The sequence below is a fragment of the Carlito syrichta genome, unplaced genomic scaffold, assembly GCF_000164805.1.
Source record: "Carlito syrichta isolate Samal-C Ts95f unplaced genomic scaffold, Tarsius_syrichta-2.0.1 Scaffold303233, whole genome shotgun sequence".
Classification (NCBI taxonomy): domain Eukaryota; kingdom Metazoa; phylum Chordata; class Mammalia; order Primates; family Tarsiidae; genus Carlito; species Carlito syrichta.
In genome coordinates this window covers 368,528-388,104 of record NW_007247329.1, presented here as the reverse complement: position 1 = coordinate 388,104, position 19,577 = coordinate 368,528, and the positions used below count along the sequence as shown (strand labels likewise).

At 40.8% G+C, this 19,577-nt stretch overlaps 1 protein-coding gene across 1 annotated transcript in view; it reads left to right on the top strand.

Annotated features, from left to right (window-relative positions):
- Positions 1-4,262: 4,262 nt before the first annotated feature.
- IL1R1 (interleukin 1 receptor type 1) overlaps positions 4,263-19,577 on the top strand; it is a 28,304-nt gene continuing 12,989 nt past the window's right edge. Inside the window, exons 1-2 of the mRNA XM_008058160.2 lie at positions 4,263-4,346; positions 9,630-9,696. Of these exons, the coding sequence (XP_008056351.1) occupies positions 9,636-9,696 (61 nt within the window). The 5' untranslated portion in view covers positions 4,263-4,346; positions 9,630-9,635. The remainder of the gene's footprint in view (positions 4,347-9,629; positions 9,697-19,577) is intronic.

Below are 19,577 nucleotides of genomic sequence, written 5' to 3'. Positions count from 1 at the left end.
GACATTTCAGGAGCTGAAGAACCTGCTTCAGCCCTTGCTTTTTCCAGAAACTTGTCCACAGTCACATTTCAGTTATGGTCACATTAACTGGAATCTAATTCTCTGAGCATTTCTCCATTACACCAGACCTATACATATTCACATTTTGATTAATGTTTAGGATGAGAGGCTTGTTAAATGATGCTATAAATATTTTTGAGAAGCACTCTATGAGAAGGCTGAGGGGAGGTGTATGTAGAAAGTATGGCCAGGATTTTCTTGTAAATTTCTTTTTTTTTGCACTGGAGTCTCACTCCATCGCCGAGGCTGGAGTGCAGTGGCACACTCACAGCCACCCCAGCGTCGACCTGCTGGGCTCCAGCAATCCCTCTGCCTCAGCCTTCCAAGTAGCTGGAACTATAGGCATGCACTACCACGCCCGGCTAATTTTCTATTTATTATAGAGATGAGGTCTCGCCAAGTTGCCCGGGCTGGTCTCGAACCCATGGGGTCAGGCAATCCATTCACCTCAGCCTCCCAAAGTGCTGGGATTATAGGCTGAACCCCCGAGCCTGGCTGGATTTTCTTGTAAATTTCAAGATTTGGGAATTGGCGCTTCAGGTCCCTGGAAGAAGGAGGAGCCACCTGCTCCCGTCTACTCTCTCTTTTTGGGTTTCTTTAGAGGTTTGGCTTTGTGCCTTGGAGAGATCTGTTCTGAAACTTGGCTAGCCACCTCCCTTGGCATGGCAAAGAGTGTGTGAGGCCAGAGGATATGCTCACTCAGAACCTCTGTCCAACACACCCCTCTTCTTAACCAGGTCTCAGACCCCTGGAATTCTCTTCCCAAACATCCTGGGCCCCGATTCCAGGGCCCATGCTGGACCTTCTGGGTTTATCCCTATGGAGTCCACTGCCAGTGTGCCACATGTGGAGGAGGATGGACGAGGACAGGTAGACTGGGATATCTACCTGCGTGAAAGCCCAGGGCCCCTCTCAATGTGGAACAGAGCTGGGAGAAGGCTGGAGAAAGAGGCTTGGAGGTTCACATAGCGAGATACAGCATGAACCACATGGTGGGATTGCTCCTTGCAAGTCCCAGTGTGGGGACAGTGTAGCCTGTGTTTGACCAGACACTGAGTGCCAGGTAATAGGTACCAGGAGGAACTTCCTCCAGCTCTGTGCCCCTCTGGTGCCACTGTCCCCAGAAGTAGACTTGCAGGGCATTCTGACATTGTCTGGGACGCATCTGCTGCGAGCCACTTTGCCTGGGCCTGCCTTCTATCGTGGAAGGCAGGATTCAGAATGTGGGGGAATTCCTCAGGTATAAGAATGAGATTCCTCAGCTGTGGGAAATTTCTCAAGGATAAGAAGGTGTTTAATAAATGAGACGTGGCTACCAAGCAGGAAAAATGTCCCTTCCCCCTGGGCTGGGGCCCTAGGCTTTAAGGAAGGCAACTGGGTTCTTGCGACAGCCCCTCTGTCCCAAGCTGTCACTCTTCCTGTGCCCGCATGGGACATGGAATTTCTTGCAGAGGGACAGGAAGGCGCTGTTGCATGAAGTCAGTCCTTCCTGAAAAAGGCGGGGGCATGGGGGGTGGTTTTTGTTGAGGACCAAGGTGTTCATTGTCAATTCTTGTGCTTAATTTCTACTTTTGTAATTTAGTACATATTGAAGTTTCTCATTCTGGGTCTAATAGGACATTGCTTTATGCCTCATTTATGCATTTGCATTTTATGTTTAATAAGCAAGCAGCTTTGTACATGTGTTCCGAGTGCTGATGAAATCATGTTGTGATATGCCGACGTTTCCAAACATGTCAACATTACCAAACAACAGTGGGGGCTTTACTTAGGAAGATCTTCACAATTGCCAGCTTTCTCGTGTGATTGTCATGTAAACCCGTGAAAGGACAAGGCCACTGGGAGTGGGATGACCAGCCAAGGCTTCTGGTCACCCCCAACTCCAGCTATCACCTGGGTCTGGACGTGAGCATTTTGGTGCACTGCCATGCCTTGGTTGGAAGCTGCAATGGAGAGGACATGACCAGTCCAGGAATCACACATAATATTGGCATCGTTGCACCAAAGGGAGAATGGGGAACAGGATGTTACAGCTTATTAGTTTATTGGGTGAGTTAATCCTTTTCCTTTTCTTCATGGTTTTATTTTATGTGGAAATTCAATCCGAAAAATAATCCAGTGGAATAAATCTGTGACTCCTTATTGTGGTGACTGTTTTCTAAGGGTGTGTTTTGAATTTTGCTGTAAGTCACTTTAAGAAGTCACAATGGACGTTGATAAGTTGGTTCTGAGTAAGGGTGTTTTATTTACCCAGAGTTCTCAATCTAGTCCTGTTCCTCTGGCTCTACCTCCTCAGGCTCACACCCACCCCAACTCTTGACTCCTTAAGTAGTTTTCTACTTCAGTGAGATACCCAGTCAATCTCGAGACGCCACTGACAGTTCTCTTTGGAATCCTAGTCTCTGACCTCTCTGACCCGCACTCAGGACCTATATCCCTTCCATCCTTTCTCCTACTTGATTTTAGACTGGGTTTTCATCACCATGTGACTAATACAAAGATGGCAGGTAAGTAGTGGGTGGATTTCTTCCCTGTCTCTCAGTTTTTCCTTTCTTCCACAAGTATTTATTGAGCTCTTACCATATGCAAGATGTGTAGGATGGGGCTCTTCTCATAAGAGTCTGGGACAGGGGAGGGTCTACTCTGTTCTCTTTCTTCCCTGGCCCGGGAAGGGAGGGCCATCAGCCAGGGGAGCCACCCAACAGAGAGCTGTCAGAGCCTGGGGACCACAGCTGGCAGCCTGAGGCACCCTAGTGCATTGCCCCAGGGAGAACCTATGTGCCTCATAACACCCTGGCTTTGGAGGCGTGGGTATCTGCAAGGGCCCTGAGAGAAGCTTCTGTTCAGAATCTGCTTTGAGCTGGTCTGAATTCCAGAAGCTGCCAGGATGGAATGGGGATAATCGAATTACAGATCTGGAAAGTGCCTAAGAGGCACCTGGAGGCAGAATGGCTCAGTGCTTCAAGAGGGCGCGGAGAGGGGTCTGCGAAGGACCCAGAACAAGCTGGACGGTGAAGGCGGGAGGGCGAAAGAGGACTGACCCTTATCCAGGGGTCAGGCAGGAGGAGGCAGCTCAGGTGCTGCAGAGATACCCAGTGGGCTGGAGACTGAGAGTCCTGGGGGATGGCCTGGGCATGCATCTTGTAGGAGCAGTGAGCACAGAAGCAGATTGTAGTGGCTGAGAAGTGGAGACAGTATGAAAAATCTTTAAGGAGTTTCTGGAGCAAAAAGGAAGAGGGAAAGTAAAGCAGTTGGAGGGCTGTGGGAAATGACCACTGCAAGAGGTTTCCTGGGCCTTCCAAACCAACCTGCCTGTCTTGCCTATCCATTTCCTCCACCCCCAAGTCCATTGATTTCTTTGCACCATTCTCTGTATAAATCACGTGAGCTGTCACTTCTTGGGCACACTCATAGGGGTCGGAAGGATGTGGAGGTCTTTCCTTTGATTTTATGCTGTAATACACTTCACACTGAATGAGCCACTGTGCCTCTGATACCTTATATTATGCTAATAATAGGTGGGATTTAGTACGGAGAGTCTAAGCAAAATGCTTTGTGTTGAATTAGTCAGGCTGTTTTGTCGATGTGTATTAAAAAACCTCATGCTTTGGCTTTGCAAGATTTTTAGAGGCCCAAGGAAATGATTCAGACATGAAAAAAAATTCGATTCCAAAATATGAAAAAAGAACTGCAAAATCAGGTGAATGAGTGGTGAAATAGCTTCAGGTCATAACAAGAGCACCGTGACAACTCAGCTTTTTTGAAGTTATTTGAAATTGCGTGGTATGGGATAGAGGTATATTAATATGCTTGGTAAAGGAGGCGTGACGATGCCTGTTCTTAGAAGAGACCTGCTTATTTCCCCTGGCATCTGGTGCATTTCTCTCTGGCAAGGCCCAAGCTCTGTTTTCACGTATCCTCTGAGATGGTTTGATTCATTTTTGCATCTCTGTGTCTAGCAAAGCGCCTGGTACGCGTGCTTAATAGAGCTTGTGGTTGTACAAAGCTCTTTGTATTCTTCACCGCTGAGACTTGATTTCCTGAAAATGTTCTTGATTTCCTGAAAATGTTTGAAAAGTTGGACTTAAACATTGGGCTCATTTTCATGAGCATTTAATACTTTTCTGGCATTTCTTGAGATCGTCGTGGAGGCCGGTGACTTCAGGCCTCTTCACTCAAGCGTCAATGGTGTGTTCTTCCTTCTCTAGGTAGACTCGTCCCCTGAAAGATGGTGACCCTCTCCTGAGAAGCAGGACCTCTAGGGACGAGACCAGGCCTTCTCTGAGGTAACTGGGCTGGGTTACCCCAGGGTCCTGCAGGCCTTTTCTCATAAACAGCTGAACTCCTCCACCCTCAGCTCCAGGTGGCACTGGGATATCTCCCATTGTGTGCAAAAATATTTTGTGTCTTGGGGGCAGCTCTGTAGTTTTATTAGATTTTTGATGGATGCTGGGATTCCAGTAGGAGCCACTGCCCACCGGCATTCCCAGATCACCTTGGCTGTGCTACAGCTGCAGCCCGTGTGATGCTGGCTTCCGGTGCAGTGTCTAGGGTCTCCCCAGTTCCAGAACATTCCAGGCCTTGATGGCCCTTTTCACTGCACTGGTCACGCCATGCTTAAATTCGTGATTTCTGCTGGAGACAGCACTGCGCACCTCTCTTAGGAAACCTGGGCCTGTGGTGCTGTGGTGACACCCTCCGAATGTTCCTTCTGAGCTGACTGTGGGTGCCCTCACCTCCCTCCTTGTCTGGGCCTACCTTCATTGGCCTCCAATGCAGTGAGTCTGCCCAGGCAATCCTTCTTCTCCCCTCTCCCCTGAGTATTTTCAAATACTCCCTCACCTGCCTGTCACTGCTGGCTGGTCCACCCCTCACCGGCCCTCTCGTGGACCTCCATGGCGGTCTGCTCTCCCTGCCTCCCCTCTGTTTCCAGTTTATACTCTGCACTGGTGCCAAAATGTCTCCAGAAAATGAAAATCTAGCCGTATTCCATCCCATGACTCAATCAAGTGATTCTCTGCTACCTGCAGATGATAATCCTTGCTCCCCAGCAAACCTCTCAGCCTCACCTCTCAGAATCCACCTTTGGTTGATGCTCCAAAACTTGATGCTGCTGGATCATCTCCTCGGGCTGTCTTCCCTCCTGCCCTGGGCATAGCTCTTCCTGTGGGCATTCCCACATCACAGTCTAGCTCTGAGGACATGCCCACCTTCCCTTGCAGCTCCTGGAGCCAGGCCCTGGGCGCTCATTCCTGTTTTTGTTCCCAGGGCCAAATGTGGATGCAGACTTGATGTAGATACTCAATATACAACTGTTGAATGCAGCAGTGAGTAAAGAAAGAAATGAACAGATAACTGAAAACATCCAACCAGAACTTGTATCTGTCACCAGAGCATGGAGTGGTGTATAATAGCTACCGCTTGAGAGTGACCCTCTGCCAGACGCTGCTCTCAGATCTTTTCGCATGGCCCACTCATTTCACCCTCGTAGCACCGTCAGTGATAAATGCTGTTATCCTCACCCCCATTGTGTCGAAAGGGGACATTGGGGCATGGAGGCTGACCTTTTATCCAGTGTGCCACCTATGTGGAGGGACTTTCTCACTCAGACAGCCTTTAACTACTGATACAGTAAAGACCAGTCAGGGCTGGCTCTACCTTGGGATTCCTGTTATTTGAGGTCACGTTGGGGTTTGTTGTTGATTTTTGTTGGAAGAGTGTGTGGATTAGTCTTGGGCGTATCCTTTCCTCCTCCTCTTCCGGTGTCATCACTCCCTTTGGTCATGTGACCATGAACACCCACCCTACGACTCAGGGCTGATCCCTTGTCCCAGGGTCCTGGGGACTGATACAAATTCAGAAGGGCTACTGCTGAGGGGACAGGGGACAGTTCCATCCCCCCTCATCCCCTTTGCCCCACTTTTTTCAAGAGCAGTTTGGAGCAGAAGTCAATCTGGACCTGTAGGACTTGGCCCTCTCTTTTATAGTCTATTAGAGCAGGAAGAGGTCCAGGACCAGCTGACCTATTGCCTGTCTTGTGCTGATGAGGAAGGAGTCATGTTCAAGATCACTCTGCCCTGTAGAAAAGGCCACTGACCTTGGACCTATGATTCAACATTGTCCACAATTAATTTGGATTTCTATCTCGAGTGAGACACCCTCTATAAAATTCAGTCTGGCATCTTCTTTTTCTTCTCCCCTGCCTACAGATCAAACAAGCCAGATCTTGTGACTAAATGAACCAACAGTTGGCAGTGTCCGGTCGATTTCATCATGCCCTTATTTTGTTGTTGATCAACGAATGCGAGTAACTGATTGGCCTTCAACTGGTGATCTGGGCACATTTGGACTCCTTATTTTCTTCCTCTCTATTCTAAAGACTTAAAATACACCAGGTGCCGCCACAGAAGGAGCTCATAAATCAGGCTGCGAGGCTTCAAAGCCTTCTGTGTTATTTAATCATGTGAATGTTGAGGTGTAAATATGGTGTAAATAATACTAGTAATCTAGACTAAAGCGAAAGGCCAATTTACGCAAATAAAGAGTCAGAATTGCAAGATATTTAAGGAATGCAGTTTTACTGCTCTGAGGTAGGTTTCAAGGCTTGAACCAGGTGTAGAGGTCATTCATTCGTCCTGATGTCAATGGGTATGTCTCCCATGCTTAGAAATGGTTTTTTTTCCCCTATATTTGTTTAAAAGGCATGTTGTGACACTTTATACCTTTTAAGACACATTCCTAAATAGAATATTTTCCAGCTAATAGTCAAATGATTGCATGTCATCAGAAGTCTGAATGACTGCTGCGTTAAAATATCTTGTATTTGCATATTGATTTATAGCTACAGATTAAGGCTATAAGGCAAATTTAATCTCCTTTGAAAAATAAAAGGCAGACTGGAATTCCAAGCAGAGAATTCTAAGGTCTACTCCGGGTGTTGCCCCTAAGGTTGTGTGGCAGGAATACTGTTTCTTTTTTTCATTGTTTTCATTTGTCCCACGAGACTTTAGTAAAGGCTTCTGTGACTGAGCACAGTGCTAGATGCTGTGGGTGCAGAGATGATCCCACCTGGGTTCCTGCCTTCAGGAAGTTTCCTGGCCTGGGGAAACGGAAGTAAAATGTTCTCAGGCAGACGTGTGCGGGTCGCATGGGGGCTCAGAGCAGAAAGCCAGGCGGGGCGGGGGGGGGGGTGGGTCTGAGAGGCTCCGACTGAGACCTGATGAATGTGGGAAGCAGCCAGGTGAGGGACGGAGGGAACAGACAAGGCAAAGGCTCTGGCCAGGTGAGGCCTGAGCATGGAGTGTGCTGGGGTGGGGTTGGGGAGGTGGAAAGACAGGTCAGAGCCTCCCCACAAGGAGGTAGGTTTTGCTAGGGAGTTTGAACTATTTCTGGGTGCAGTGGGCAGCCAATGAAGGTGTTTTAGCAGGTCATTTGATGCCTGCTAGTTTGTAGGATCTCTGGATTGATGGGAAGATGTAGATCCACAGGCAGAGGGATCAATAAGGAGCCTGTAGCTGTAATGGAGCCAGGCAACAATTGGAGATAGTATGAGCTAAAGCAGCATCTACAGTGACCAGGAGTGAGCTGGGAGGGCTTGATGATCTATGGAGACAGACTGACTGGGGCTGGGGAGAGAGTGGATTTGCTAGATCTCTTGTTGGGTGGGTGCCTGGTATACTGAGAGCCGTGCTGTACCCCTCACTGTCCCAAACATGAGTTTGGTGGGGTGAGAATGAGTTTGGCTTGGGGGGTGCCTGTTGATTTTGTGATGCTGGTGGCCCTTGAGTGGATTTGTATGAAGCTTAACTAGAGATATGAGACGGAAACTTAGATAGTGTTGTGAGGTCCCCTTCAGGAACTTGACAGGGTTGTTCAGAAAAAAAAAAGTGGTTATGTGAATATTACTTAGAAAGGCAGGCATCATCAATAACTCAAAAAATAACAGATGCTGGAGAGGATGTGGCGAAAAGGGAACACTTCTACACTGTTGGTGGGGGTGCAAACTAGTTCGGCCTCTGTGGAAATCAGTGTGACGATTCCTAAAAGTTCTGAAAATCGACCTTCCATATGACCCCACAGTCCCCCTACTGGGAATATACCTTGAAGAACTCAGGTCACTCTATGAAAAAGATACCTGCACACATATGTTTATTGCAGCATTGTTCACAATAGCAAGAACATGGAACCAACTGTGCTGCCCGTCAGAAGAGGACTGGATAAAAGAATATAGCATATATACCCAATGGAATACTATGCAGCCACAAAGAAGAACAAAATCATGAACTCTGCAGCAACCTGGATGGAATTAGAGTTTATCATACTGTGTGATCTCTCACAGAAACAAAGAGCTGAGTATCACATGTTCTCACTCATAAGCAAACCTTGAACAACTACCATATTACTATAAGAAAAGAATTGAAAGTGGTGGGAAACTGTGGGGAAGGGGGAGGGGGTTGAGGAGGTGAGATTGATAGTAGTCGATATCTACCTGGGACGGGGGGATGGGCATACCTCATGGATAAGGCTACCTGCATGGTGATTATTTGTATATGTAGCCCTGAATTGTACCCCACAATTTTAAATAAAAATTAAAAGAAGGGGGGAAAAAAAGAAAGGCAGGCAAAATTGAGTAGGTTTTTTTTCCCTCTCTCATGTTCACTTGACACTATTTTGGTGACTTTGTTTTGTTGATAAAGCCATGGGCATGTTCTCCCTCTGGACTTGCTGTATCGGGCAAATGCCTAATTGGATTATATCTCCTACCATGTATGTGAACTAAGCCTTGTGTGGTTAAATTAATAAGTTATCAGGACCTCAGTTTAATATGAAGTGTGTCGCTGATCAGTATCTGTGGTAGCAGATGCTGTGTTGGTGTGGCCTTTGAAACCACTCAGGGGGGCTGTAGAGTTTTTATTTTTTTCTCTTTTTCCTTTGCGGTTGATTCAAACAGTGCTTATTGTGGACATTTTAGAAAGTATAGAAAGCCCCAGACAAGGGGAAACCCACCCAACCACAAGAACCAACCGAATTTTAATATCTTATTATAATGTCTTGAGTCTTTGTTGGTGCATTTCTATGAGGCTGTATCATATAGTGCAAACAATTTAGCATCTTGCATTACAGAATGAAGGCATGACCTTTGAGCTGACCTAGAAATATGGGCAGACTTTTGCAAGTGGGTCCTGGCAGCCGGGCGCATTCTGTGTGGGGAACACGTCTGTGCAGGCAGGAGGCAAACTGGTTTAGCGGCTAGAGAATCATCTCCTTTTGATGTAAATGAGGTTTGGGGGGAATTTAAGTGGGATGCAAGACTGGAGGTGTATATTGGCACAGGTGATGGATGTTTTTAAAATCTGACATTGCCGAGTTTGTCCCCAATTCTGTGAAAAATCTTCCCCTTGTGCCCCCATTTTCTAACCCCAAACTAAACATGATTAATGGTACAGAAAAACTAATCCCTAGTGTGACTTTGGCGTGTGTCGGGGGGGAGGTGGAATTTCATGTTTAGTTTCAGAGATGTGCTGGAATAATGCTGTTTTTGTTTTTCTTCCACTCTTCCCTTTCTCCAGGAGAATATGAAAGTGTTACTCAGACTTGTTGGTTTGATAGCTCTATTGATTTCTTCTCTAGGGGCTGGTAAGTTGAGTCTTTCTTTGTGTTCTTGTCTCCTAAGGAAATCTGTTATTTAGAATACGTGAAGTTCCTGCCATAAGAGTCATTTTTTGGTATCTGTTTCTGTTGAATCCCAGGACTCTGAACCTTCAGGTCATAGATCTACTGCAAGTTCTTCTCAGGGTCTCCACCTCTCATTCTCTCACTTACAAATTGGGAAACTGAGGTCTAGTGAGGTTAAGACCCAAACGTCATGTAGCTAGTTTCGGAACAACAGCCAAATTCTAGGTCTCCAATGTCTAGTCCAGGCATCTTCCTACGTTGTTGCTGATTAAAGAGCACGACTCAGGAAATCCTGGCCTTCACCTTGAAAAGGTGTTACACATACTCTTTGTGAACCCATAGCTGGCAACCATCAGGATACAGCTCTCCCCCCCCCATTTCTTTTCTCTTTTCCCTTCTATGTGTTCCAGATATTGGCTACTGGAGATACAGCAGGGAATAATCTAGACAGACATACATGCCTGTATGGGGTTTACATTCTTGTAGGAGAAAGGAGAGTGTATTTTTGGGAGTGAAATAGGCAGGAGGTTAAATTTTTTATAGTGTGGGCAGAAAAGCCTCACTGAGTTGCTGACTTCTGAGTTATCCTGTTGGAGGGGAGAAAGGAAGCTCTTTGAATACCAGATCGAGGGTGTAGAAATATCCTACAGACAAAGTGCTAAAGCCCTGAGGCCAAGAGTACTTGGCATACTCTAGGAGCTAAGATGCCAGTAGGGCTGGAGCATGGTGAGACATGAGGAAAGTCATCACAAGCATCCTAAAAAGCTAAGTGAAGGAAGTGTTTCAGAGATGAGAGAATGATAGCATGTGTCAAATGCAGATATGTCAAGCAAGATGGCGTCTGAGAGCTGTTCATTTGATTCAGCAATGTAAACGTCATGAGCTACCTTGATGGGAATCATTTTGGTGGAGTGTGGGGACAAACCTCCGATAAACAGAAGAGTATGTCTAGCTGAAAACTTCCATGTGGTTTACTCACTTTCTCGCTACTGTTGTTGCTACTGCTACTCCTAGTAGCTAAATATTTAGTCGCTCTCATTTTATGCGAGTCTCATTCCAATTTCCTAGTTACTTTCAATATTTTTAACAGCTCTACTGAGATATAATCGATGTACAGTAAACCATGGATATTTAAAGGGTACAGTGTGGATTGTTGACATACATATACACTCCTGAAACCATAGCCACAATCTTGATAATAAATATATCCGTCACTCTCTAAAATTTCCTTTTGATCCTTAGTAATCCATCCTTCCTCACTCCCTCATCCTCAGTCAATCACAGATCTGCTTTCTGTCACTATGGATTGGATGGTGTTCTCTGGAATTTTAAGTAAATAGGATTATGTAGTAACGTACTCTTTTTTGGAGAGGAGAAAGAACTGTCTTCTTTCACTCAGAATAATTATTTTGAGATTTATGTACGTGGAATTATTTCATGTATAGTTAATTAAGTTAATTAATTTATTTTTGCATTGGGGTCTCACTCTGTTGCCTAGACTGGAGTGCAGTGACACAATCACAGCTCTTACCACAGCCTCGACCTCCTGGGCTCAGGTCATCCTTCCGCTGCAGCCTCCCAAATAGCTGGGACTACAGGTGTGTGTCATCACACTTGGCTAATTTTTTAATATTTTTGTAGAGATGAAATCTCGCTGTGTTGTCTAGGCTGGTCTGGAACTCCTAGGCTCGAGCAGTCCTTCTGCCTTGATTTCTCAAAGTGCTGGGATTACAAGTGTGAGCCATCATATCTTGCCATGTATCTTTTATTTTTCTTATTTTAATGCTTAGCCATACTCTGTTGTGTGAATATATCATAGTTTGTTTATACATTGGCATGTTAATGGACATTTGTACTATTTCCAGTTTTTGACTTTTAAACAATGAAAGTGCTGTGAATACTGGTGTAGAAGTCTTTGAATAAACAGAAGTCCAATGTCTAGGTCATGTGGGAGTTGTATGTTTAACTTTTTAAGAAGTGTCAAAGAGTCTTTCAAAGTTTTATCATTTTGTATTCTCACCAAAAATGTCTGAGAATTCCAGTTTCTCCACATTCTCATCAATACTTGCTATTGCCAATCTTTCCAATCTTTATCCTTTTAATAGGTATGTAGTAGTATCTGATTGTAATTTTAATTTTAATTTTCCTAATGATTTTGAACTTTTTCTTGTGCTTATTTGTCAACCATATATCTTCTCTGATGAAATTTCAAAACCTTTTGCCTATTTTTGGTTGACTTGTTTTTATATTGTTGAGTTTTGAGAGCTCTTTATATATTCTGAATACATGACCTTTATCATATATGCGATTTGTAAATATTTTCTCTCAGAAGGTGATTTGTAAATATTTTCTCTCAGAATGTGGTTTTCATTTGCTTATGGTATCCTTCAAAAACCACAGTTATTAGTTGTAATAAAGTCTTATGTATTGTTTTTATTTTTATTTTTGTATGGATTGTGCTTTTGATAGTGTATCTAAAAAAATCATTGCCTGATCCTAGGCCAAAACATTTTCTGCTATGTTTCCTTCTGAAGATTTTATACTTTCAGGTTTTATATTTAGATCTACAGTCCCTTTTGATTATTTTATAGTCATTATTTTAGCTTACTTTTAAAAATCACCAAGAGAAAGAGGGACGTTATAAGGCAAAAATATCAATTTTTAAATATTAAATTTTATATTTGCCTATGGAACTTCCTTTACGAATGTTCCTTATTTATGTATGTGGATTCATGTTACGGTCTAGTTTTTGTCCTTTTTTTTTTTTTGTCCTGGTAGACTCCCATTAGCATTTTTTTGTAGGGCAGACCTGTTCATAAATCGATGATCTAAGTTTATGTTTATCCATGAATGTCATCATCTCTCCTTCATCTTTGAAGGAGGAGAGTTTTGCCAGGTACAGAATTCTTGAGTGACGGTCTTTTTCTTTCAGCACTTTAAATACATTATCCCACTGCCTTTTGGCCTCTGTTAGTTCAGAGAGCCAGCTGCCAATCTTATTGAAGATTCCTTGTGTAATGAGGCACTTATCTCTTGCTGCTTTCAATACTCTTTGTTTTTCTACTGCTTGACTTTCATGTATCCGGTTTACCCTACTTGTAATTCTTTGAGCTTCTTGGGAGTTGGTTTAGTTTGAATATGCTTTGTCTCCACCAAAACTCATACTGAGGCTTGGTCTCCAATGTAGTAGTATTGGGAGAAGGTTTCTTTAAGAAGTAATTAGTTGTTAGGAAGGATTTAGTGTCTTTTCCCCTCAGGTTGGGTTAGTTCTCACGTGAATGAATTACTTCCCAAGAGAGTGGGTTTTTAAAAAGCGTGTCTGCCTTTCCTGTTTTGTGCTTTTTTTGCATGTGTCAGAATCCTCTTCCATTTATCTGCCATTTTTGATGCAGCATGAGGCCCTCACCAGAAGCTGCCAGATGTGGCTGTCCAGTCTTGAACTTCCAAGACTGTGGAACCTCTGAGATGAGATAAATACGTTCCTTTTCTTTATAAATTGCCAAGTCTTGGGTATTCTCTTATTGGAATGCAAAACAGACTAAAACAGATGTGTAAATTATTGATTTTCGGCAAATTTGGGAAATATTTTGCCATTATTTCTTCAAAGATTTTTCTGTCATCTCTTTTTCCTCTCCTTTCGAGACTTCCATTATGTGTATGTAAGTGTGCTAATGAAGCCCCACAGGTATTTGAGGCTCTGTGTAGTTTTTTTTTTTTTTAAGATTGGATGCTCTTCCAACAATCAGTTGACATATTTTCAAGTTTACCAATTCTTTCTTATGTCAATTCAAATTTTTGGTTGAACCTCTTTAATAAATTTTTCCTTTTAGTTATTGGATTTGTCTACTTCAGAATTTCTACTTGGTTCTCTTTGGTGATTTTTGTCTTTTTATGGATATTCTCCACTTGGTGAAACATTGTTGTCATACTTTCCTTTAGTTCTTTCAACATAATTTTCTTTAGTTCTTTGAATATATTCTTAATGGCTGGCTTAAAGTCTTTATCTAGTAAGTCTAACATCTGGAGCACTCTTGGACAGTATCTATTGGCAGCATTTTGTTCCTGTGTATGGATCATACCTTCCTATTTCTTTGCATCTTTTGTAATATTTTATTGAAATTTTGACATTTTAGGTGGTATAATATTGCAACACTAGAAATCAGATATACCCTCCACACACACACAAGATTTGTTATTAGCGATTTTGATTTTTGTTGTTGTTGCCGTTGCTGCTTCTTTTCATTTGTTTAATGACTTTCCTGGAATAATCCTTCAAAATCTGTATTTCCTATATTGTGTGGCCACTGAAGTCACTGTTTGGTTAATATAGTGAACAGCTGATGATTGGTCAGATACTTTCTTAAATTCTTTGACCCAATGAGTTTTCCACCCTTTGCTATGGGGCTCTATTTGGGTTGGGGCATATCTACTTTAAATACTTAGGCTGCTTACAACTCTGCCTTGCCTTTACTTCCTGTTGTGTGTGACCTCAGAGTCATCCAGAATTGAGAGACTGTGACTTTCCTGCTTTTTTATGGGCATGTCCATAGCCCTGCATATGTGGACTCTTCTAGATTTCCTGGAATGTGTTAGAACTTTTAAAAATCCCCTTAAGGGTTATCATTCTTGTTTGCTTTAACTGGTATTGCAACTCAGGCAGCTGTAATGTTAAACAAATGACACTGAGTTTTTTCAACAAGTAACTTAGGGACAGGGCTTTTTCTATGGAGCTCTTAGGTCAGTAACAACTCCACTCGATAAATGATGCTTCCAGGAACTGCCAGTCAAGTCAAATAGACAACACGATCATTTATGTATACAATTCTATGTAATCTGCAGTTGGCAATGCTTTGAGAGTGGAACTTTTTGAGGAGCTCCAAACCCATTCTTTTTCATGCAAGTCTGCTGGTTTTCACAGCTACAGAGGTCTGCAGAGGTGCTGGTACGTATGGCTATTGTACAGCTGGAAAGAGAATAGGGGTAGCTTTTTGTTATTTATTTTTTTCAATGGGTCATTGATGTTTTAACATTTGGCCAGTTTTTGGTTTTTTTTTTTTTGCATAAGAATATCCAATTTGTTGAAAAGACTGTCTTTTTCCCACTGAATTCCTTTTGTTTCTTTGTCAAAAATCAGTTGACTATATTTTTGTGACTTATTTGTAGAATCTCCATTCTGTAAATCAACGTTGTTTTGGATAATTCTATATAAATTTTAGAGTCAGCTTGTCCATTTGTACAAAAACAAATTCTGATCAAATTTTGATTGGGATTTAATTGACTACAAGTAAATTTGAAGAGAACTGACATCTTAACAATCTCAAATCTTCTGATTCATGAACAAAGTATATGTCTTCATTGATTTAGAACTTAAGTTATTTAAGTAACATTTGTAATTTTTATTGCATAGGTCTTATGCATTCTTTTTCAATTTATTCTTAGTTTTTAATATCTTTCGATGTTATTGTAAATATTTTAAAAATTCAGTAATATTACTCTATATAATAGCTGTAGGTTTTTCACAGTTGTCTTTTATCGAGTTCAGGATATTTCCTTCTATTTCTAGTTTGCTGACTTATTTGATCAGGAATGGTTGCTGGATTTTGCCAAATGTTTTTCTCTGTATGCACTGAGATTGTTATACAGTTTTTCTTTTAAAAATATCTTGGTACGAGTATGTAGAATTCCACTGATTTTTTTTAATGTGAACCCAACTTTGCATTCTTTCATAATTCACTTTATAATGCTTTATAAATTCACTTTATAGTGCTTTATTTTTTGTATATATTATAGAATTTCACCTGTTAAAATATTGTAAGGAAATTTTGCATCTATGTTCATGATGGAGATTGGCTTGGGGCTTTCTTTTTTTGTAAAGCCTTTGATTTTGGTGTCAGAATAAGGATGACTTTGTAGAGTGAGTTGGGAAGGAGTACTGCCTCTTCAGTTTTCTGGAAGAGCTTGTGAAAAATTAGTATTATTTCTTTGATAAATGCTTGGCAGAATATACCAATGAAATTATCTGGCTTTGAAATTTTCTGTTGGAACGTTTTTAACCTTTAATTTCTTTAATAGATACAGGGTAATTCAGGATATTTCTTCTTGAGGGAGCTTTAGTAGTCTGTATCATTCACAGAATTTGCACATTTCATTATTTTTTTAATGTATTGGTAAAGCATTGTTCATAATATTCCCTTATTACTCTTTAAAATTTACCCTAATAAGAGATGCCTATCTCTTTTTTCCTGATTACTCTGGCTTGATAGTTATCAATTTCATGAAAGAACCAGTTTGTTGGTATCTGTAACTTTTAAAATAACTATTCTGTTTTCTATTTCATTGACTTTCTCTCTATAGTATTTACTGTTTTCTTACTTCCTCCCTCTTCTACTGAATTGATCATGTTCTTTTATTTTCTGTATCTTATAATGTTTTGACATGTTAGAAGTCTTTCATACTTGGAGAGATACAGCCCCTCCAAAAGCAGGATAATTTCTTGGGATTATGGATAGCTTGCCTGGGACATGTCTATCAGGTGAGACTTCCTGATCATGAGAAGGTGGGTGACCCACTCACCTTCTTATCCAACTCTAACACACCAATCCAATTATTACACCTGCCCTAAATCAATCTAGGACCAGGTACCAGACAACCAAGGACAGCTTCTATGCCCAAAAGCCTGCTAAAGTGATTCCAACAGGCCAATTCTAACCTGTTTATGCTGCCCTGGCTTGCCTTTTCCATGAAAACCTCAATAAAGGCTCTGGCCCAGGCTTTCTCCCCAGGCCTGCTTCTGTCTCCTAACCCAACCTGGTAATTCCCTCTGTGGTTTTGTGTGATTTGGCTCACTTCTTCTCTCAGAAATGTAAGTAATATCAATCTTCCTTCAATGCCATTAGCTTCTATGTTGTCACCCACCCCTTATCAATTAAGACCCAGGCATGGAACATCTGCTTACTATTTATTTTGGATGTAATTTGTTCCTTTTCTAGTTTCTTAAAGTAGCTGAAGTCATGAATTTGAGATTTTTTTTTTAAAATTGCATTTAGTGTTACCAATTTCCCTGTAAGTACTGATTTCTTTGAAAGCCACAAGTTTTGATATGTTATATTTTCCTTAATTCAGGTAAAAATACTTTCTATTCTCCCTTTTGATTTCTTTTTTGACCCTTGGATTATTTAGAAGTGTGTTAGTTTTCAGACATTTGAGAATTTCCTAGGCATGTTTCTGTTGTTGATTTGTAGTTTAATTCCTTTGTCACTAGGGAATATGATTTGTCTAATTTGAATCCTTTAAAATTTACTCAGTCTTGACTTATGGGTAAGGATATGATACATTTTACTAAGGTTTTTGTGTGTACTTACACAAGAATGCATATTCTAGGTAGAATTTTTTTGTAAATATCAATTATGTCAAATTGGTTGATAGGATTGTTCAAATCTTCTATATCGTTACTTATTATCTGATTAATTGTTTTATCAGTCCTTGTGAAATCTCTGATTATAACTAGGTTTCTCTAGTTCTTGCAGGTCAATCAGTTGTTGTCTTGTGTATGTTGAAGCACTGTTAGCAGGTGCATAAACATGTAGTATGATTTTGTTCCCCTTGATGAATGGTTTCTTTTCATTATGAAATGACCCCTTTTCTCTCTGGTAATGTTCTTTGCTATAAAACCTACTTTTAATGAGAGTAATATAATAGTCATTCAAGCTTAATTAATTTATTATTTTAACTTTTTATGATTGTATAGTTGGCAAAATTATATATATTTATGGTGTATAATATGATGTTTTGATATATGTATACATTGTGAAATGGTTAAACTACACTAATTAATCAAGCTTTCGTTTGATTAGTGTTAGTATATCATATCTTCTTTTCTTTATTTTTAACTTATTTGTGTCTTCATATACAAAGTATATGTGTGAGTGTGTGTGTTTATGTTAAGCACCATATAGTAAGGTTTTTCTTTACTCATCTCTGCCTTTCAGGTGGGGTGTTTAGACTGCTTTAAATTTTAATATGATTATTAATCTGTTTGTGTTTTTTAGTTCTCAAATCTTGCTATTTTGTTTCTTTCTTTTTTTTGAGTTGGAGTCTCACTCTGTCACCCAGACTGGAGTGCAGTGCCCGCTCCCGGCCACTGCAGCCTCGACCTGCTGGGCTCCGGCAATCCTTCTGCCCCAGCCTTCCAAGTAGCTGGAACTACAGGCGCGTGCTACCACACCCGGCTAATTTTTTGATTTATTGTAGAGATGAGGTCTCGCCAAGTTGCCCAGGCGGCTCTCGAACCCACGGGCTCAGGCAATCCACTCACCTCTGCCTCCCAAAGCGCGGGATTACAGGATGAGCCACCGAACCCGGCTTGCTATTTTGTTTCTATTTGTCTTATCAGTTCTGTTATTTTTTCTCTTCTTTTACTGCCTTTTTGATTAACTGAGAATTTTTATGATTCCTTTGTTGACTTGTTAGTCATAACTGTTTGTTGTGTGTGTGCTTTTTTTAAAATGACTGCTCTAGGGCTTACGTATCCATCTTTAAGTTATTTCTGTCTACCTTCAATTGATACTATATAATTTTACATAAAGTATAAGTGTATACTTTTAAAAAGTATACATTTACTTTATCTTCCTTGAATTTTGCCCTGTTGTTTTCTTTTTTAGCAAAAATTAATACATGTGAGGTCTCACTATGTTGCCCAGATTTCTCCTGGCCTTAAGCAATCCTCCCACCTTGGCCTCTTAAAGTGTTAGGATTACAGGCGTGAGCCACTGTGTCCAGCCAACCTATTGTTTTCAAATATCTTTCTTCTTTGTATGAACCTCAAAATATATTATTTTTTACTTAAGCATTGAGTTTTCTTTAAAGAGACTTAAATTTAAAAAAATTATTTTACAGTTACCCACATAGTTAACATTTCTTGCGCTGTATTCCTTGGCTATAGTCATTTTGTCAAATATTTTCATTCTTTTGGAAGGACTTCCTTAAGTATTTCTTGTACTGTAGGTCTACTGGTGATGACAGCTTACAGCTTTTATAAATGTGAAAAAGGTCTTTATCTTTCCTTATTTTTGAAAGATATTTTTACTGGATATTGAATTCTAGGTTCTTTTTTTAATTTTTAGTACTTTAAGGATATTTTTCTTCTGGCTTACTGTTTCTGGAATGAAGGCTGCATCATTTTTATCTTTGTTCCTCTGTAATAACTGTGTCCCTTTTCTCTGACTATTTATAAAAGATTTTTTCTTTGCCAGTGGTTTTAAATAATGTTATTATTATGAATTGGCTATAGTTTTCTTTATGTTACTTTTGCTTGGGTTTCATTGTGATTTGAGGGTCTATGAGTACATCATTTCTGTCACATCTTATAAATTTTTACACTGCATTTCTTCAAATATTTTTTGTTTCCCCTCCTTTTCTTCTTCATTGATTTATATTACTTGTATTGAAGTTGCTCTAAGCTAACTGATACCTTGTTCACTTTGTTCTGTTATTTTTCTCTCTGTGCTTAATTTTGGATAGTTAGTCATGCTATGTGTTCAAGTTCCCTAATCTTTCTTTCATGTCAAATCTATCATTAATCCCATTCATTGCATTTTAAACTCAATATTGTAGTTTCCATCTCTGGAAGTTTATTATTTTGGAATCTCTTTCATGTTCCCACTTAACATGCTTAATCTTTCTTCTAGCATCTTGAACAAATGGAATACAGTTGTTATTTTAATTTTGTAAAACTTTGACTATTTTAATTTTGTTATTTATTAAACCTATTGTCTGTGTCATTTTTGGATCAGCTTCAATTGATCAATTTTTTCTCTTCATTATTGGTTGTATAATAATAATAA